Genomic DNA, 22,046 nt, shown 5'->3' with positions numbered 1-22,046 from the left:
CATACCATGTCAACTTATGGCGAACAAAGCGATACCAAAGGGGATGTTGGACAGAGCGATTGAGCAACTCAAACACTCACCCCCAGTCAACTGATCTGTGTTTAATTCATCATAATTCTTTCGCTCACCCCAGTTAAGACACGGCCATGCCACTGGAATCAAGCTATCCTGGCTGAAGAGGGGTGAAACCCGGAAACCGGTCCTAGGATGCGTGTTTCCAGTCCAAGGAGGACCTGGCTTGGCAGTGCGGGCTGGACTGTTCCCATGAGGCACAGGGTCAAGACTGATTTGCATATGGCTGGGTTCAAACTGGAATGGCATGGTGAGCAAAACCACGATGGATTTAGGCCCAGATCTCTGTACTGGGGTGAATGTATGACATTGTTCTGCATTCTGTCCATCAACTGTTTTTTTTGTTTTTTTTGCGTAGGATAGTCCTAGCAGGTAGTTTGGATCAGTCGGTTCAGAAGAAATCCAGAGCTTGTCACAGTCACCTCGGCAATAATGAGCTCATTCTGAGTCACTGTCCTCACCGCCCTGCACTCGCGACCCTTTCCGCGAAGGTATACGATTATCTTTGATGAGTTTCTGGAACAGCTCAGCATTTTGAGGTGTAGTGAAAAGGTGGAATTTCCCACCATGCGTGATTTTCAAGTGTGCTGGACAGGGCTTGGCATATTGTACTACAGCCAAACACAGCTTACGTTTTAAGTGCATTTATTTGCAAGATGCTTCCTGCACAGCAGTTGGGGAAAGATCGAAATCTTCGTGCTCTCTTAGTTAAGATCCTGTTTTTCTAAGGCGAGTCTCAGGGTGGCGTCTCAGTCCCGGTAGTTGAACAGCCAGGCAATTATTGGGCGTGGTGGTGTCCCAGACAGGATCCGAGGGCCCAAAGACCGGTGCGCCCGTTCCACCATGAAAAGGGTGACAATTGGTCTGCTCCCAGGAGCGTTTTGAGTAAGGTCTCAATGTAGTCCACCATATTGCCCATAGCAGTGGATTCAGGGTGATCCCTATGTGCAAGTTGTTTCTGCGAGATCTGGCCTTTAAGGGCTTGATTTAGATCTTGGCGGATATCCCGTCGGCCGAAATATAAATCCCACAGGATACAATGGTATTTATATTTTGGTGAACGGGATATCTGTCACAATGGTGACGAAGTAACCAATCTACCAAAATCGAAATCAGGCCATAAGTCTTCATTCTTTGCTTTGATGATGCTGAGCACCATCCCCATATCTAGGAGTTTCTCGGTATGGCCTGTAGTGTCATCATCCAGCTGGGAGATGCAGTTCTATGCCGCAACAATGCCTAGCTATGGCATTGGTCAATTTGTCTACTCAGGTGGTGATAGGATCAATCTTGGTGTCTATTGAGGTAGGCTTTTTTGGATATGGAGCATTAGGGTGCTTATGTCCATTCCCGGCTCCGGTGAGGGGTCTCGAGAGGTAGTGGCTTCTGCAGTATGGTGTGTTTTGGCCACCTTCTTGGTCCCAAACTGCAACTTGGTTTGTCTCACCTCAGCCTTTCCCATAATGGAACCCAAAGACCCAGAGGGCCCGCAGTCATAGTGGCCTCACCTTAATGCATTATTGGGTAGCGACAATCTCACAGGCAGCAGTTGTCTCTCAGACACCATTCACCATCCTCCACGACCTCCCGGTAAATGAACATTACACCACAGGGAGTCCTTGCCACCACGGCTATAAGTTCTGCAAGCCATAGGATAGCCTTTACAGTGAACACAGGTGCAGCGCAGGCACTCTTCACAGTGCAGCCCAGCTGTCTTCTTTGGTGGGCTCAGGTAGGTCGCAACAAGCTCAGTCTTCAGGTCAGCAGGCAAAAGGTGGGTCACAACACCATGTCACCTCACATCCAGGACCCCTTTAAAGCAGCTGGGGGCCCATTTGTCACGCTGCAGCCTCAGAAGGTGGCGCACACCAGCACCCAGAACACCACAAGTCACAAAGGGCCGCAGAGCCCCTCACAGGGGGCCCGACAATTTCAAGTCTCATGGCATTCTCCTGGTGGGCTCCCGCAGCGCTGACTGGTAGGCCACAGCAGTCTCTGCAGTATGAGGGATGGGAGGGGATAGTGTGAGCCAACAGGGCACGTCAGTTCCACCTGGTCCTCAGCACCCTCTCACCAAGTGGTGCTCCTCACCAGCTGTTTGCAGGTCCGGGGGAGGCAGTTCAACCTAAAGGGCAAAGTCGGAAAGCCGCTGGACGAGGTCCTGCTGAAGACAACGGTTTTGGTGGGAACAGCTCAGAATGGGAGAAATTCAAATTTCACAGCCGCCCAAGTCCAAGCGTTGGGGGGGCTACTTTTTACGCCTTCACCTGGTCAAGATCTCTACCATCGGAATTAGTCTATTTTTTAGATCTCAGGTTCCTTCAGCTGGGAAAGGTAGCAGTCTTTATCCAGGAATGTAGCACCAAAGTAGGAACGACTTAACACGTGGGTCTGCTGAACTGGATTTTCAGGAGGCGAAAAGCTCCAAAGAGAGCCAACCTGATTTTCTTATCCAGTGAGGACACACCCTCAGTGGATTGACTGGTCCCACAGCAGTCTGGAACTCCAAAATGTTACTAATTTCACATTTTTCAGAGAGAATCCTTCTGGGCACTCTTGAGGCTGCCAGGATCTCAGGTAAAGCACTCAGGAGTCAGAACTCCCTCCTGCAGGGGCCACTAGCAAGGTCCAGTCCTCTTCAAGCTGCAAATGGTGAATCTAAAATAAAAGGCCTCTTGCAGCTTCTAATGTCCCTGTTGCCACACAGGAGGTCACCTATAGCCACCTGACCCTTAGAGTTCACTTCTTTGTTCTAGGTAGAAGTTGGAGCAGGTCCACCCATGAGGTCTCCTCACAAGTTTCAGGCAGAAGGTTTAGTTCTCTTATGTTCTTACGCAGGTCCAGAATGTGTTCTGAGGAGTTGGTGTGGGGTCAATTTTTCTATAGCTCAGTAAACAGCAGTCGGGGGTGGCACCTGCACACCCCCATTTGCTTCTAACCAATTGTATTGTATTGTATTGTAGTGGAATTTATAACGGCGCACAGCTACCCACCATGGGGTCTCCCGGCGCCAAGGATGGTAATGGCCAAAAACTGAGATAGCTATTCATTGAGGGAAGAGCCAGGTTTTCAGGTCCCTACGGAACTTTATGAAAGTAGGTTCCAATTTCAAAGAGACAGGAAGAGAGTTCCAGAGCTTAGGAGCGGGATGGGAGATGGGAGAAGGAGCGACCGCCCATTCTAACCAATCTAAATCTAGGGATCACATAGTTACCCTGAGATGCTGATCTGAGGGACCGGGAAGGGACATAAGGATAAACAAGTGATCGCAGATACAGAGGTGCCAGGCCCTGTTTGATTTTGAACATAAAGCAGAGCGCCTTGAATTTAATGCGGCTCTCTATACACAGCCAATGTAAGTCCCGCAGAAAAGGAGAGATGGAAGATCTCCTAGGGACATTTCATAGGAGCCGGGCGGCAGAATTTTGCACCAACTGGAGCTTCTTTTGTACCTCCTGGGTACCAATGGGCAGAAGGTTTCCGGGGGAAACCCCTACCCACTTTTACAGCACATTCTTTTTGCCTTACTGCAAACTCTCTAAGCATGCACTATTTTAAGGCAAATCCAAGATGTCAGATCCCTTCCGCTATGGCAGGAGAGCAAGTGTCCACCCAGAGGTGTGTCTAGGGAAATAAGCAGGCTCCTCCTTCTAAGTTATATCAAACTGGTTCTAGGAGCAACTCTCCCTTCTGCTGGGATGAGGCCAGGCTGACTACAGTGTAGCCTTCGCCCCCAGACTTTCACCTTACACTATCCTATGAATGGGTAGTCCTCGCCCTTTGAAGTAAATTAAAGTCCTAAACCCTCCCAGATGTTCTTCCTGTGCGGATAGATGTCACATACCTTGTATCCAATTCATCCTGCCCAACATGCCCACGCCACTATCCTGCTCTAGGATTTTTCACAACTCATTATTGTCAAGCATTGGCAGAGGCAGCTGCTGGCAGCTAATGCAAATTATCCTGCAGGAACTGCAGACAGGGAAAAGTTAACTTTCTTAAAGTTACTTTTCCTAAATAGTTATTAAAAATCTAACCACTACGGATTGAATTTTTAATACATATTAAAAAATATCATTTGGATACTTTTCTTTAGCCTGTCCCAAATCCCAGATAGCAAAATGAATAGATTAATCTGCACTCTGTTTTTCCCCATAGGACATTTAGAGGTTTCTACCCACAATAAAAATAGATTTTGGAGGGCTTGTCACTGCAGAGGCATGCCAACATAATTCTACGTGTACCATTTTCAACTACTAGGCACCATACCTTGTGGGTTACCAGGCCTACTGAGAGGTCAATATGAATATTTCTGCAGGCGAGACTGCAGGTTTAAACTGCAGATGTCAAGCTACATAGGTAGGCATGAAGCCATGTATTCCTTGTCACACTGGTGGATGGCAAAATAAGTGCTGCCATCCACACATTACATTCAACTTTCTATGCCATTGGTGAATATCCTACACCATATACTATGGGATTACAGAAGAGTTAAATATGCCCATCGGAGATAAAGCCAATTGTTACATGCTATGAAGCACATACACTGGGCACTGGATGGCGGCGCCTCAAAGTGCAGAGGCTAAATCCCAGCAACGCAATCCACCAAAAATTGAAGGTGACCACACAAAAAGGGACATTTTCTCACATGTACCAGCCATGCAATTCTACTCTCCTTGCATAGCCATGTATGATCATGACATAAACAATTAGCTACAGAGAAGACAAGCATTAGCAAAACCAATAGGTCTCGCCTATGGCCGGGCTATTGGCTTTGCCACTGTGTTTTAGCAATGTTGTATGTACGCCAGAGTGGCTGCTGTACAGCATGGCTAAAAGTTAGTAGTGTGGAGTGGGGTAGATTGTAGTGCGATAGACTGGGGTAAAATAGGGTAGATTGTAGTGGGGTCGATTGGGTAAAGTGAGTTAGACTGGAGTGGTGTAGATTGAAGTGGGGTAGAGCGAGATAGATTGGAGTTGAGTGGGGGAAACTGAAGTGGAATGGAGTGTGGTAGATTGGAATGGGATAGATTGATGTGGTAGAGTGGAGTAGATTGGAGTGGGATACATGGGGTAGATTGGAGTGGGATACATTGGGGTCAATTGGAGTGAGGTGGGGTAGAGTGGAGTGGGCTAGATTCGAGAGGACAGATCAGGATACGTTAGGGTAGAGTAGAGTGAATTGGGGAACACTGGGAAAGAAAGGAGTGGGGTGGAGTGGGATTAATTGCAGGGCATTGGGGTGGAATGGAGTAGAGCAGACTGGGGTAGACTGGAGTGGCATAGACTGGAGTGGGTGGGGTAGAGTGGAGTACATTGGGGTAAATTGGAGATGGGGAAGATTGGAGTGTGGTATAGTTGGTGGATTGGAGTAGGATATATTGGAATGGAGTGGGGCATATTGGAGTGGAGTGGGATATATTGGAGTGGGCTAGATTGGAGTGGGGTCGTTTGGAGTAGGGTAGTTAGAAGTTGGGTAGTGTGGGGTATGACAGATTGGAGTAGAGTTGATTGGGCCAGATTGGAGAGGGGTAAGTTAGAGTGGGGTAGAGTAAATTGGGGTAAAGTGGAGTGTGGTAGATTGGGGCAGAGTGGGGTAGACTGGAGTGGGGTAGATTGGGTGGATTGGAGTGGAATAGAGTGCAGTGGGGTGGCTTGGGGTAGAGTGGAGTGCTGTGGAGGGAAGTGGAGTGGGATGGATTGGAGTGGGGTAGACTGTAGTAGGGTAGACTGAAATGGCGTAGGGTAGACTGAGTCAGATTGGTTGAGGTTGAAATGGAGTGGCGATTGGAGCAGGGTAGATTGAAGTGTGGTAGACTGGAGAGGAGGGTGAATATTGGAGTGGAGTAGATTGGAATAGGCTGGGTTGGGATAGATTGTTGTGGAGTGGGGTAGATTAGAGTGGGTTGGGGTTGACTGGGTTAGATTGATGGGGTGGAGTGGGGTAGATTGGGTGGAGAGGGGTGGGGTAGACTGTATCATAGTGGAGTGGATTGGAGTAGACTAGAGGGGAGTGGGGCACACTGGACTGGAGTGGGGTAGAGTGTTAGTAAGGTATATTGGAGTGGGATGGAGTAGATTGGATTTGGGTAGATTGGGGTTGGTTTGGAGTGGAATAGAGTAGATAGGAGTGGGGTAGGGTAGTGTGGTGTGGGTTGGGGTACATTTGAGTGGAGTGGGGTAGATTGGAGATGGTAGAATGGAGTAGATTTGAGAGGGTAGATCATGGTAGATTGGGGTAGAATAGAGTGGACTGGGATAAATTGGGGAAGAGTGGAGCGGGATGGTTGTCGATTACTTCTCAGGGATTATGCTGCTGAATATTGTGTGTGATTTCGTGGATGTTTGCATAAAAACTCAATAAAGTGCAAAAAAAGAGTGGAGCGGGATAGACTGGAGGGCAGAGGAGTGGGGTAGATGGAGTAGGGTAGACTGGAATGCGTGGGGTCGATTGGGCGGTAGTCAGGAGCAGGGTGTTGTGTGGTGGATTGGAGTTAAGTAGATTGGGGTGGAGCAGATTGGGGTGGAGTAGAATAGGATAGAGTGGAGTTTGGTAAACTGGGTGGGGTGAAGTGGTGTAGACTGGATTGGGGTAGATTGGGTGGGATAGAGTAGAGTAAATTGGGGTATATTGGAGAGGGGCAGATGGGAGTGGGGTAGAGTGGAGTGCGATGGATTGGAGTGAAATAGGGTAGACTGTAGTAGGGTAGCCTGTAGAGGTGTAGGGTAGACTGGAGTCAGACTGATTGGAGTGGAGATTGAAGTGGGGTACATTGGAAAGGATTTCAGCAGATTGGGGTAGATTCAAGTGGAGTGGGTTGAGGTTAACTGGGTTAGATTGGTGGAGTGGGGTGGGGTTGACTGGGTTAGATTGGTGGAGTGGATTGGAGTACAGTGGGGTGGATTGGCGTAAAGTTAAGTGGGGCAGATTGGAGTGTGATGGGGTAGATTTGAGTGAGTTATAATGAGGTGGGGGTAGATTGGGGGGGGAGTGTTGTACAATGGGTAGATTGGAGCGTGGTATATTGGAGTCGAGTGGGGAAGATTGGAATTGGATACATTGGAGTGAGGTGGAAGAGATTGGGTAAGATTGGAGTGGAGTGGGGTACACCGGAAAGGAGTGGGTAGTGTGGAGTGGGGTAGATTGGGTTAGAGTTGAGTAGATTGGGTGCACTGTAGTGGGGTACATTCTGGTAGATTGGCATGGTGTAGATTGGGGTAAGTTTGAAGAAAGTTGACTGGGATAGACTGGAGTGGAGTGGGATAGTTTGGAGTGGAGTGGAGATTGGGGTGGAGTGGGATACATTATAGTGGAGTGGGTTAGACTGGGGTAGAGTGGGAAAGATTGGGGTAGACTGGAGTGGTGTGGGGTAGATTTGAGTGGGGTAGATTTGAGTGAGGTAGATTGGAGTGGAGTAAGTGGTGTGGAGAGTGGAGGGGCGCAGATTAGAGTGGAAGGCCATGGAGTGGCATAAAGTGGGTTGGCATGGCATGTCGTAGAGTATCTTAGAGTGGAGGGGCGTAAAGTGGAGGGACATGTCGTAGAAAGGAGTGTCGTAGAAAGGAATGGCGTAGAATGGAGTGACGTGGCATAGAGTGGAAGAGCACAGAGTGGTGTAAAGTGGAGTAGTGTGGTGTATGCATGGTGTGGTAGCACACTGTCCTTACAGACAACATATTTTAAATTGAAATGACCATTACATTTGTACATACATACAGTTTTACTGAGCAGAAACAACGTGTGGAAATGTCATCACCTAGTGTATTGATATGTTTTGATCATATTAAAATATTTGTTTTCACAACACTTCAGAATTAAAAAAAAGAAATGTGCTTCATTTGTAGTTTTCCAATTCGGATCGATTCTGAAATATCATCACAGTTCATTTTGGTTGTGTGGTAGAACAAATAAAATCCTACAGTCTTGACTACTACATGAGTCCCCCCAGGATTGTCACATTAATTATCCGACTATGAAGTCAGAGAAAGAAAAATAAACACCAAGCTTCCTCCAAGGTAGAGCCTGACATTTGAATTCTGTCGTGGAATGCACAGCAAATGTGACAAGACAAGAACAATATTTTTATTGCAGAAAGTGCTGCCCTGAGGGCGCAGCTCAGGGCAAAAAACTATGAATACAATGCTCCACGGGAAGGACAAACTCAAGTTGGACAGCCTAAATAAAATAAAGCCAGCAAATAGAAAGCAAGCAACTGTGAGTTACAACCCACAAAGCGAATTGTAAGCAATGGGAGGAATATATTCCAAGGGAAGCTTTCAGAATGCCGACAAGAAGTAGTTGGCAAAACAGACTGCTGTGCTCTCTAGAAGAGTGCAATTTTTCCGGCTCATTGAGGACATACAGCTGGCTCAGGCTGTATACCCTGAAGAAGAGGACATCCTACTAGACAATGGCACCCAAACTGCCACCTGGCAACCCAGCACCGAAACTATGTCACCACAGCAGCCCTGCGCACATCTAATGCCTTGGTTCCAACATAAGAGGCCTCATCTCACCTGGGACATTGTTTTACCTAGACCACGGACAGCTACTGTGGGGAAGGTGAGCTGGAACCAGAGACCCTATCCCACTGAGCTTACCAGTGCCTGAAATCCTGACCCGGAAGCGGCCTGCCTGAAAGCAGCCTAGAATAAGATGGCAGCACGGCTCTAAAAGTAACCCAGATTAAGACAGAAACATGGCCCTGAAAGAAACCCACAAAACCGTAACATGGCCTGAACTCATACAGGAGCAGAAAAGAAGAAACTGGGCAAACAACAGCCCAGAATAAATGGGGGAAAGTATTTCAAGCCCTGCCTGAAAAGAAGAGCAAGCAGGTAAGGAAATAAGCGATCAGTCCTATCCTAGTGAACTGCGACACTTTACAAAGCAGACCATAAGTTCTGAGCAATGCAATCCACCACAGGTGTGTATTGCGCAACAGCATTCCTTGAGTCTTTCAGAAATGAAACAAACTCTTTAAGGCTTCCTTCACGGCCAGCCAAAGATGTCATCGGACTAATTGACATGAAAATGTGGATTTAACATTTAATGGTGAGGCCACCTCCCAGTCCCGCTAGCACGAGTAATAGCCAGTGCTCCACTTACCTTCCACAGTGAACACTTGAACAGGTCAGGCAAACCCAGGGACTTTTGTTCGAGCGACACACTGAAAAAAGAAGACACATTTTTTACAATATATTTTGATCTTAATGTGGTTAAAGCATTTCCAAACAAGTGATGAAGATAGTGATCTTAACATTTCACATCGCATGGGCTACAAAGCAAGATCCCACTTTACTTTTGTATCGTGCATTGTATCAGTGGAAATAGTGCGACTTCCACGAAGATTTCTTGGTCGTCATTTATGGATCTACTAATATTTAGAGACAACACGCAAAAACTGAATACTTAAGCAAACAGCAAAACAAACAAGTATCAATTAAAACATGCCTTTATTATTTTCAGATTGGCCAATTTACCAGAAGGAGTCAAAAAGTATTTTCAGATCCCTAAAAGGGCTTCTGAAGTCTCAAACCTTAGGATTTTGCAAACAGCTGGATTTGTGTCTGAAAAAAAGAATTTCAACAACATGCACCAGGTTACCAGTAGATATAGGAATGCATTTGTCGGTGACTGCTTAGTTCTGCATTATAACGGATGTTTGTATTCGGTAAGAATACAGTAAGAAATCTGGATCATTGGAGTCCAATGAATGATTTTCTTCGCGAGGCTTGAGATCTACTAATTGTATATCACAACTAAAACAGTGGGTTTGGAAGTGGACTCAGGATTTGCAAGGATTTATAGTGGTCGAGAAAAGTCTTCAAATTTGTAAGTGAAGATCAATTGGTTTGCTTCATTTTATACACGCGGAGAGGAGTTGGTGTCAATACAGGAAAGGAGGGGTGCTTTGGTGGCCATCATGGCATGACATTGGAGGAACTGTGTAGCAGTCTGATCAGGCTAAAGCACCAGCATGTGCTGCCCTGAAGAGAAGTCCAAGGACTTCTACTAGCCACTGATTATTCTGCAGTGCAGCATATAGTGAAAATTGCCTTGTTTTGGCACATGTTAGCATACCATGAGCATAATGAACGAACAAGAAAAAACTGAAACTTGGAGAACTTAACATGTTAGCAATATGTATGAAAGGCTAAACTGACCATGACCTCATGCTGCTTGCCACCCATGAGGGAGGAATTCATCCCCATTGATGAATTCAGGAAGGGCCCATCAAAGATCATTTGATATTTCAAGCGGCTGTTTGTGCTGTGGTGATCTTTAACGTTTACACTAGAACTGAAGTGGATAAAGCATGCTTTAGAAATGTGTGCGGTGCATCCCACCAAGAAGAACTGGGCCATGAAAATGCATGTGGTTTGCCAGCTCTGACTAAGAGTCAGCTATGTTTACATAGGATGAGCTTTGTATTGCTAATGAACTTCAGTATTCCCTCAGTGACGAAAGGACTGAAGGTCGAATGAGCATTGTAACATAACATGTGTATTTGTAAAGCGCACGTTACCCAGAGGTCTCTAGGTGCTGAATAACAAATGTTTTATTGTTAACCAACTCAATGGTATTCATTTTATCGACCTCAGAAGGATTAAAGGCTGAGTGGACCTGCCGGGATTTGAACCTGTGACCATGCAGTGGATGCATTAGTCTACTGAGCCACCAGACCCGGTAGGTAGGCATCGCTGATCAGGAAGAGGAGGAAGCATTATCGCTTGAATTGTCACTTCCTGCTGCCAGGCTTGCGCAACAACCTGCATTCCATGCGAATGCTACTCCTTAATGAATTGTAGATCTGTGTCATTAATCACTTAAACAATATTTTCCTTCTCAGCATGGGCGATGAGGGAGAAATAATGCATATACCTGCGTACGTGAACAGGTGCAGCACGTAATAATACATATTAAAAAAGTATTTGAACAATAAAATGGGAGGCCTGCAATTGTAAACTATGATCTGTCCTTGTTTTGAGGAGGGCAGATTGTTTTCTAGCTTGTAGTTAACACTTCCAAACGCCTGTTTGGAAGACACACTCCACATAGCTAGGAAGTAGAGCAGATCCCCCTGATCAGTAGTTCCAGGTAGATCACTGATAGACACAAAAGGATGGGAAGCAAAGACAACGATGAATGAGATGAATAAAAATGGATAGAAAATAAATGCCACCCCAAACAACAAGCATTAGGTACAGTATGCATGGTGATGCGTCAGGCAGTTACCTAATCTACACACTGGAAATAGGATGTGAAGTACTGAACTGCTGCAAACTTAAAAACAGCCAAAGAAAAGAACAAGAGGAGGTTGATTTTTGCTGGGCCAATTTAATGAATGCATGTTTTCTATAATGCTGGAAAATGTGCATTGAAAAAGTCACACAAGTTGGAATACGGAAATACCACTGAAAAAGAAAAAAGTTGCACAAGATTCAAACATATAATATCGAACAGGACAATCAAGGAAGGACATGAAGAAATGCGAAGGAAAAGACTCTATGAGGAGATGCATATGATACCTTGGAAGAAAGTCAGTCATCCATCCAAGCTTGAATCCCTTCCAGATGAAGGGAACCATGACAGTATGGAGCCATATGCGTGACTCCCAACGATATTACAGATTGTTAAAATAATATGAGGTGCACTCTCCTACATCTCATGGTGTTACGTCCACAGCACACAAATATCAGTAAAAAAACAGGATCCAAAGCAAGGTTTCTAGGATGCGCAAAGTACAAGATGATGCCAGAGCTGTCAATCGGGCACCACCATAATATATCAGCAAGAGCGGACCATTCTCGAGAGACGTATGAACGAAGAGATGCCAAAGCATTAAAATAAATAAACCAGCACGCAATTGACTTACGTAGCTAAAAGGTAAAAAAGCGGGGTTGTCCGCAAAAACACAGGAAAGTAGGGCAACGATGGGCTGACTATAGAGGTATAGACTAACCAGTGATAGGACCCCCGGAATCCCTCATAGCATGGATAGACCATCTAATTGCGTGGCCTCTGTAAATTTGATATCATTGTTCTGTTTGATATGATGCCTTAATGATTGGGTGGAGCGGGAGAAGCTGGGGTGCCAAATCTGTGCTCAGTTTAATAATGGTTAACGGTTTGTTTTCTTCCCTTCCTTTTTTTCTATTATTCTTAATTGGTACAAGGTGACATTTATATCGAAATTTCATTGGTGTGTAGGCCCTCGGGACGATGCTGTACCAACTATAAACGCTGAATAAAAATGTGTTTAAAAAAAATAAAATAAAACGGGGTTCAGGCTGAAATGAGAGGGAGGAAAAGTCAATAACAAGCGGGGGGCACATAATCACACTTTATGAGAGAACTTCGGTCTAAAAAATAAAATGTTATTTATTTAGAGATTTTATACACTGCAACACACAATGGAGTCCATTTCAGAGTGCAAAATAATTCCTAGTGGTGAACCCTTACAGTTAGGAAGTATTTAAATAAAAAATAAACTAACACAGGATACACAAGATTGTCTGATACAAGACATCATCTCCCTTCTAAAGCTTATAAGGTACTTCGTTTCCAAGAAGAGCTAATAATATATAAAACAAGCAAGATCGTTGTCCTGTGCAATCGTTATTATGGGGTTCCTAAATTCTCTTTTCATTGTAATCAAGTTAAGTCAAGTCTGGGATAATACGAAAGAAAAATCTACAAAACATAAAGAAAACATTCCTGAGGGATATGGGTTGGTAGCCCCTTCTTTAACCCAGTGAGAACGAAAACAAAGGATGACTCACAAAAGCCACAATTAAAATGGCACGTTTGAACACTAGCCTGCTCTTAACCCAGTTTAAAGTAGCATTTCCAGGTACACTTAAAACGCATTGCGTTCAGTGACTTAAAACATGTAAGAGAAGTTCACTATCTACCCCTTCAAGAGGCACAGCGGCAACGGTCGCACATTTAAAAGCCGGACCCCATCCTACCGTTTTACTTTGAAATGCACTGAACTGGTGGCATATTTTGTAGAACCCCAGCAGGAAATGTGCATTTTCCAGGAATTAAAAAAACAAGAGCAGCCCCCTTCAAACGAAGTACAGAGGCTTCTTAACGCTTCACACAAACGTGGAGAGAAAACCGAACCGGCCCTGTTCAGGAACAGACAAACTTGTGTGGAAAGAAGGCTTGGGCGGAAGGGCCGGGAACAAAGAGCCCCCGGTCGGCCGGCTCACAAGCCTCGCAGCTGCCGGCTGGAGACGGCCGCACAATGCAGCGCGGCTCAGCAGCAGCCCCAGCTGTCACGGGAGACCGGGGACAGGAAAAACCAGGGCCCGGCCGGCGACTTCCACTGAAAAACACTCCGTCGGATTAACGGACCAGGTTTAATAAAAAAGCATTGGCAAAGCCAATAATAACTCTCCCTCTTCGGTAGCACCCATGCCCTCGAAAAGGTGCAATCGGCAGTTTCCAGATGCAGGCTGCAATAGGCTGATGAAGCAAGTCCATGCTGTAGCAGTGTTGGCACGCATAGCGATGACGAGCAAAAACAGAAGATGGGTGTGCAGGATGGAAAAGAAGCTGGGTGTGCAGGATGGAAAAGAAGCTCCCAAAGATAAGAAATGACATATTTTGTCTTAAAAAAAAAAACAGTTCACCAGACCAATGATGGGGGGTCTTTGGGGGAAATTAAACGTGCTTTCAAACATTGCAGTGTAAACTAAGAATGCTGGCAGTCAAGCAGGAAATGCCGAGCTGATTAACGTGCCAGTGGTGACCTCTAGCAAGAAAAATTAAAGAGGAAAGGTGTGTCTGACTGTACTGACCTAATGAATCGCACCAGTGGCATCTTGTGGAGCACCGAATCGGTGGCACCCCTGATGGTTTCCATTTTTTTGTTTTTTCAAGTATGGTGACTAGATGTTTACTACAAAAAACAGGGACCAACGCAAACAGAAATAGGACTGAATGTTGGCACTTCTTAAAAGATTACACTGGCACACTGTAGTAAATAATGTGTACTTAGGTTGTCATGGCAAACACTCCACTGCACTAGGTTGCGTTTCTTTTACCGCACAGGTGGATGCAGAGTTTGTTATGTTTGAAAAGAGGATCGAAGTTCGTTGATGCTGTTGCGGCGCTTCTGTTCAGCGCCCAGTGCCTGGGGGCTAATAAAGAAGGCGGAAGACTTTTGAAAGCGTGTTTTTGCGAATACCCTTAATTGGCGACGAGGATGAATCCTACAAATCTATGAAAAGCTAGAGGTGGACAAAGAGGCGAGAACTGAAAGCCTGAGCCAGGCTTCAGGGGGAAGCCCGGCTCTGGCTCGGCTTCAGGCCCGGTCGGAATCTTGAGCCCAAAACGCGCCGAGCTTTCAATGTGGCTCCTGCATGCCAAGATCTCTCTATCCAGGATGTAGAGTTATGGCCTGTGACGCCAACTTTGGAACTGGGGACCCAAGTTTGAGTCCTGGCGTCAGCTCAACACCTTGCGATTCTGACCAAAATGTAATCTCCCCAGGCCTACAAAGGATGTGATCATGTGTTATAGAACTGGTGCTCAGGTAAAGCGCCCCAAAAGCTTCAGGTGGAGTTCGTGCAATATAAAAACTGCAGAAAATACACACGGAGGTAAAACAATGTGTATCATAAAAACAGAAAGACAAAAAGATACCTATGTAGTGGCTGCTTTGTAGAAACTGAAATCAGAAAACCTGGATAAATCTCACCTACCCTGCTTAAATTACGTGATCTTAGGCAAATATTTTATTTCACTGAAGCTTCATTTTCTTCATAATTGCATATGAAAGCACTTCCAAATATGTGAGTTCTGAATATCAGCTGTACAAAAACTTATTGTGTTTGATTTAATAGACTAATTTTGCGATGCAATAATACAGTTCACTGTTTCATGTTTAAAAACTGTCACTTCGCAGTACAGTGCTATAATGTGAAACATTAATGCCAAAGCTTCCACATGTGAAAGTTATACACTTTTTTTAAAATCTCTAGAGTTTTTTCATATTTTATGTGATGTTTGTTGAATGATTTAGATAGCAAACAAGTTCAGGGATTGGCTCGTGCATGGGCTCTAAGAGCCTTTGTCTGGGCACTCATTGTTAATTTGTTGGCTCGCCCACCTCTATAAAAAAGCTGTGTATATGAAATTGAAAAATAAAATGCAGAATTTCAGAGGTCTTGAACTTTGGAACTCTTGAAAAACCTTAGACAAACCAAGGAAAGGAAGCATAGAGAGCATTCTGCCGTGTTAAAATGGTTTTTTGTGCATTCTGGAACTTGCAGTGCCTTAATTGTAATGGTAAAATGACTACAAGTACAGGAAAGCAAATGCAAACAAGCATCTGCAATGCAATAGGTCTCGCATTTAAAAAATTCGTAAATGCGATACCTATTGCATTGCAAACGCTTGTTTGTAAAAGTGCCCATGCGGCCCTTTCACTTTAATGTCGGCGGCGCCCTTTTCCTTAGACAACCCGTGTCGAAAGAAACGGGTGCAACCAATATTAAAGTGAAGGCATGCTATAGGGTGTTTTTTCAAAAAGAAGTTTTTGTTTGTCGAATCAACAAACGCTTTTATTTTGTAAAAACGACCCATGCCGCAGTTTCACTTTAATAGCGGCCATGCCACTTTAATTAAACACGGCTCATCTAAGGAAAGAGGCACGCGCGGCCGTCATTAAAGTGAAAATGTGGCATGGGGCAGTTAAAAAAAAAAAATATAATAATTTTTTTTTAAAAATGCAACCACATTCGGTGTTGCAAATAAATCATATGCAAAAGAAACAATTGATGGCCGAATGCTGAACAATGCAAACATTCATCTCCCTGTCACAAGGATCTGGGTTTAATCCATCATTCTTTTGCTCACCACGCCACCCCAGTTTGGACCCAGCCATATGCAAATCTGTCATTATTTTGTTTGTTTAATGTTTCATATAGCATGAACCAGACCCCAAGGGGTATCAGAGCGCTTTACATTTAGGATTATTGCGTTACAAGTTATATCAGTTACAGGAGCATAGCAAAGTACAGTAAAGAAATAATGTTGCGAGAGTTCATGTGGGGGGTGGGGGTTGGGGGGAGGAGGAAGGAGCCAAAAGCATGGAGACGAGGGGGAACTATGTCCAATGTCTGGCTGGGTAGGTGGCGGTCGAGGAGGATACCAGGGCCAATCTCCGCTTTAGCTGTCTAGCAGCTGCACCGGGCATCAGCCATGTTGCTTAGGTCTCAGCGTTCAGGAATAAAAACAGTTTAGACCCTAAGGTATCAGAGCGCTTAACATGAATTCCACAGAGTTCCAAAATTACATCAGTTACAGGTTACATCAGTTGCAGGAAACATATAAAGATCTTTGCTAGTAGAAGAGTAAGGGGTAGGGTAAAGGGGTAGGGGGGAGATACGACTGAGAGACGAAGGGAAAAATCTGTCCAAGGTCTTGCTGGGTAGGTGACGGCCGAGGGTAAAGTCAACAGCCCATCACCTCAATAGCTATCAGGTAGCTCCACCAGGCATCAGCCAAATAGCTAGGCCTCCACAGAACAACATTTAGAGGTCATAGAGGTCAGGATGAATTGAGCATAGAGGGGTAGGGTGAAGGAGAAGGAGGGAGGTACGACAGAGAGACAAAGGAAAGTCTGTCCAAGGACCGGCTGGGTAGGTGACAGCCAAGGGGGAAGTCCACAACCCATCTCCTCTTTAGCTATCCAGTAGCTCCACCGGGCATCAGCCAGAAAACTGGGTCTCCACAGAACAATATTTAAAATCATAGAGGACAGGATGAATGGGGCGTAGAGGGGTAAGGGGTAGGGGGTAGGGTGAAGGAGGGAGGTACGACAAAGGAAGGTCTGTCCAATGACCAGCTGGGTAGGTGACGGCCGAGGGGAAGACCACGACCCATCTCCTCTTTAGCTATCCAGTAGCTCCAACGGGCATTAGTCAGAAAGCTAGGTCTCCACTGTCGGAGGAGAGAACAACAAGGTCTAAGTCCTGACGGTTTATCATGATGGGGATAGGTTTACGGGCAGGTCGAAGTTCAGTTTATGTCCCAGAGTAGTGGCACAATGTGGTAGGGACTACAGTGGGAGCCATCTTGAGGTCAGGCAAGGGAATTCTGACATTGGTGTTACATTTGGCCGGTCCCAGTGATATCTTTCGCTCGAAGGGGGGTGTTTGCTGAGCAATGGGGCAGCTAGGGGCCAGAGCTAGTGACCACTCGCCTCCTGAGGAGTAGGAGAGTATAGCTGTATTATAGCAACAAGCAGGAGAAACGGCCGCTATTTTGGGATCAGGCGGGGAGCCTCCTATATCCCTCTTGCTATTCTCTTGAAGATAAATTAGCCTCAGCAAAAAATGAGGACGAGACTCAAGGCGCTGGTCGTTAAAAGGTAGCTGGATGGCAGGATATCAATGGGATATTTAAATGCTAAAAGGTCCCGGCCGATGGAGCTTCTTGTTCAGCTTCAGTTCGGCGGCCATCTTGGTACTGTCTGCCTTAGTGCTGAGGTTCCATGGTGTTCAATGGACCAAGTCTAAGTCGGGCGTGCAAGCCTGAGGGCGAAGATACAGGGACTCAGCAGTACCTGCTGTTTTGGGCCACCAGTGGATGTAGGATCTGGGAACACAGGCCAGCCCGAACTGCCAAGCCAGGTCCTTCCTGGACCGGAATCCAGCATCCTGGGATCAGTTTTGGGGCATCACCCCTAATCAGCCAGGCTAGCTTGAATCCAGTGGTGCAGTGAGCACGGGACCCACAGCTGGGTATGCCCTTCCCTCTTAGGGCAACAAAAAACAATGGATTTAAGCCCGATCTCTGTACTGGGGTGAATGTATATCATTGTTCAGCATTCTGTCCATCAATTGTTCTGTTTGCAAATAAACCAAAGGCACGGCCGCCACTTTATGAGCCTAACATGCTGTGAAACAAATAAAAATTTAAAGCAATGGGGGAAGAGTGTGTCCTGCCTGCAACAGCAGGCAGGGAGGATGTCATTTAAGCAAATAGTGCTTGGAGGCTGTAATGAAAGCCTACGGAGTAACAACACATGTAACAGGAACGTCCTTATGGGAGGTTACAAAATGAGACAAGGCGGTACTAAGGAGGGACTACTAAGCCTATTGACCAATGAAAAGCCACAATTTCCAAAGGGCAATGACACACCCCAATCAAAAATATGGGCAGAGAGTGGGAGGGGCTTCAAGTCCATAACTGAATACAGCATGCCTCACAGAGCAGTGCATGCGCTGCCCAGGCTCGATCTTAAAGCAGTACTGGATAAGTTAGACTAGGGACGAATCAACAGAGTCTCTCCTTTCCAAGTAAAATGTTCACAAATCTGCATCTCTTTCTTGAGATGCCCGTCATATATGACAGTGAAGGAAAGAAAGTGATGGGATGCACTCCAAATTTAACCCACCTTAAGCAATTTGCAATCTTCAGTAATACATTATTGCGTGCATACTAGAAGTGCGCCATGTCCCAATGGCACAAACACAATATCACAAATATCTGGTGCGTCTTAGATCCAATGTTCATCCATGTGATCCATATTTGTTTCAAAGTTTTTTCAATCCATTGCAAACAAATGCAGAAAAATTCTGAGTTTAATATGCCGGAGAAATGCCCATTCAGGCCTCATTCCAAAGCACAACAGAATTCCCTTAACATGACCATGCTGTCATAAAACCCAATGGCCCTTCTTCAGGGGGTAACTGTAACGTTAGAAAACCCATAAGAGTCGTAGAGAATCTGGTGCATCATAAAACTAGCCTACAACAACCATCATGAACTAGCCCAAATAACACCATAACTGCCTCTGTTTGCAATGGATTGAAAAAACTTTGAAATAAATATGGATTACATGGATAAACATTGGATCTAAGATTCTTGTCGGTTTTGACACTGGAATGAAGCAGTGCAACATGAAGCTGGTGTGTGACGACACACCAGATATTTGCGACGTCATGTATGACAGACAGTCCACTATTTAAAAAAAAAATCAAAGGCGACAAACTATAGGCCTCTGGGAAAAGCCAGGGCTGTGGAGGACTTTGAGAGGGGATGACATACATTAAGCACTATATATATATATATATGTGACACAGTTAGTCTTGTACAACAGGTAACAGGTATTTTCTCATACTTAAGATTTCGTTATATTCATCTAGTTCAACGTCAGACGTTTTCCTTTAGCTTGGGAGTGGACAACATAGGAACTGGAAGAAAGGTCAGGTATTTCTAAATTGTCTACAAGGGTGGAAGTAACAACCTGGTAGTATTTTTCAGGGCAGAAATTATACAAGAGATTTGAAAATGGGGAAGCATGTCATCAGGGAATTGAGAGTATGATTCTAGAACTGGAAGGGAAAGGGATTGCATGCAATGTTTAAACGGGGGTGTAAGACAAGAAACAAGATTATCTAGAACTGCACCAGTGCGTAGCACTTTTGTACACATATTTCACCCACCGGTGCAAAGAGAGACACATTTGCACTACTGGGCAGTGCAAACACCAGTTGCTCAGTGCAAAGATTGTTTATGCAATTGTTAATCAGTGAAAAATTACACAGCACATGTAGAAACTTTATATACTCTTGCCCTATAGGCCCGAATCCAGGCATAAGAAAGGATGGGCTACCTTTGATTAACTGAACGAAGATATCAAAAGTGACTCTGGCACACTTACTAAAGCCTTTGAGAAAGTAGGCCTGTAGGCTTTGTAGCCTCTATGGCAGAACTGCTCTCTGTCTTGCAATACCATGAGTCTCAGCGCCTTGAAACCCTAAGGAGTGAGTAGTCGTGCTTTGGAAGATCAGTGATTGATTGGTTTATGTTCAATTGGTGCACTTTTAATCTAGGAACTGGCTGCAATTGTTATGTAAAAAAGCATTTCAATAGAAAGGAAGGTGGGCACAATGCCGTACAAGACTAAAGCAGTGGTAGAAGGTATATGGGAACAACTAAACTATGCAGAGTACAAAGAACAGGCAAGTTTTGCCTAAATGCTCAGAGGCGAGTATTAAAACAATAAAGAGGAACACTCCAGCATGTATGTCATCCTACGAGAAGAAAGATTGTGTATCAGAAAGGTGGGCAGATACTCTCTCTATTATAGACATTGATGATTAAAGAACAAAATACAAAATCACACAACTATAGTTTTGAAAGCCAGACCAGTTGCTTCTAAGTAATGGAAACACGGGCGTGAAAGGTGTTTTTGAAAGGTTGGGACCTAGCTGAGATACGCACGTGTGAACAGGGGGGGAGCCCTAATCTAACAGCACACCTATAAAATGTCGAAAATGCTTGTAGGTTAGATAGTCTATTGTGCAAAAGCACTGACACTAAATGGTTACACTCTGTGTTGGAGACGACTTCTCCAGCTAACGAATCGCTGATTCTAAGCAAATCAAACAAGCCTTGGAAAGAACCCGTTTTTTTTAGTTTTTGTTTTTTTAACACCGTGTATCGCTCTGACCTGTTTCACATTAAGGTCTTTTCAAGTCTTGAGTGGGAGGCAGCATTTTACTTTCGATTGCAAAATGACACACTGTTGAAGTTTCACATCTTGTGACGTAAGCAGACAGTGCCAGTAAAGAGAAGTCAGGGCCATGTGCAAAATGAAGTGAACACAACAAGATAGGAGTACATACATGGGAGGGGGCATTCGATCTAGGGGAATGTAGAGGATCCAGAGTAGAACGCAGAATAGAGAAGTGGGAAACAAACCAAAGGCAGTGCAGACCACTCTAAACACGGCAAAGCATCAACAGAGAACACAGAGCGGGTGGAACAATGCAAATCACCGGGCAAGGAAAACTAGATCCCAGAGTGCGCAAGACAAGTAGCAGTGCTGAACGAATTGTGCGTGCACCAAACGTCTAGAGTGTGCAAGGTGTATGCCAACCAACTGCAGAATGTACTGAGCAAATAGCACAGCTTCATGTACCTAGAGTACTAGTCATCTAGTGCAATGCATTGGGAAGTGCACAATGCCATGCAAAATATGCGTCAGAGCCTGTGGTACAGTAAAGTGCAAAGGGCAGATATAATGCAGGGTGGTAGAGTGCACTTGATAGGCAATAGCACCTTGTAGGATCTTGTGTATAAGGAACATACCACGATACGTGGTACAGCACATTAAACCAGATATGACAAAGGGGCCTCAGGTACAATGATACTCATTATATCCGGTGCCAGTACACAGCGTACAAACCACAACAGAGGCCCACGTGCCCGATTCAGGTCCAAGAACACAGGGTACCGGGAGCAGGGTGCCCGACCATCCGCACAAAGCAGGGCAGAGAGCACAAAGCCGGGCTCCCTGTGCCTCTCCTACACACCTAGGCCCTTCAGCCACAACACACTGTGAACACAGAGCAGGGGTTCTCCTGTTACCGGTGAGGACCGGGCGAGAGGGCATCACTCACCGGTGCAGCACCAGGAGGAGGGGGACCCGCCGGGGAAGCTGGGTGAGTCGGGGGCCAGGCAGACACTGGAGCCGAGATGCGGGCACTCCATGACGGTGGATCCAGCTGCTCGCACTGTTGTCAGGCCGTGCAGCAAAACAAGCATAAGAGTTCGTAAAAACAAGCCCACAATTAAACCCAGCCCCGGAAAAAAAGCCCGAAACAAGCCCAGCCCCAAAACGACGTTATTATGACAGTAAAGGCAATGTTGACATACAAAAGTCTGCATTTCTTCCGTCTACATTAGAATTGTCTTAGTTTATATATTATCATTACTATTATTGTTATGGTGATTATGTCTGGCAATACCCAGATAGTAAATAGTGAATCTTCTCCTGCCATGTACACGCTGCCACCTAAACTATAGAGATTGTTAACTATTTTGCAGACGACCTTACTAATAGCAGAGAAACTTCACTATTTACATGGCCCAGTGTTAAGTTCTGACACTTGTAGATTAAATAAAGTTAGATTTATTGACTACAGCACGGTAACATCTTCAT

General features: G+C 45.2%; 1 protein-coding gene across 1 annotated transcript in view; it reads right to left on the bottom strand.

Annotated features, from left to right (window-relative positions):
• USP3 (ubiquitin specific peptidase 3) overlaps positions 1-21,643 on the bottom strand; it is a 290,965-nt gene extending 269,322 nt beyond the window's left edge. The window contains exons 1-2 of the mRNA XM_085643678.1: positions 21,505-21,643; positions 9,182-9,242 (exon numbers count right to left, since the gene is read on the bottom strand). Of these exons, the coding sequence (XP_085499804.1) occupies positions 9,182-9,242; positions 21,505-21,595 (152 nt within the window). The 5' untranslated portion in view covers positions 21,596-21,643. The remainder of the gene's footprint in view (positions 1-9,181; positions 9,243-21,504) is intronic.
• Positions 21,644-22,046: the final 403 nt, after the last annotated feature.

This window comes from Triturus cristatus, chromosome 3_1 (assembly GCF_964204655.1).
Source record: "Triturus cristatus chromosome 3_1, aTriCri1.1, whole genome shotgun sequence".
Taxonomy (NCBI): domain Eukaryota; kingdom Metazoa; phylum Chordata; class Amphibia; order Caudata; family Salamandridae; genus Triturus; species Triturus cristatus.
This window is presented reverse-complemented; position numbering and strand designations above follow the sequence as displayed.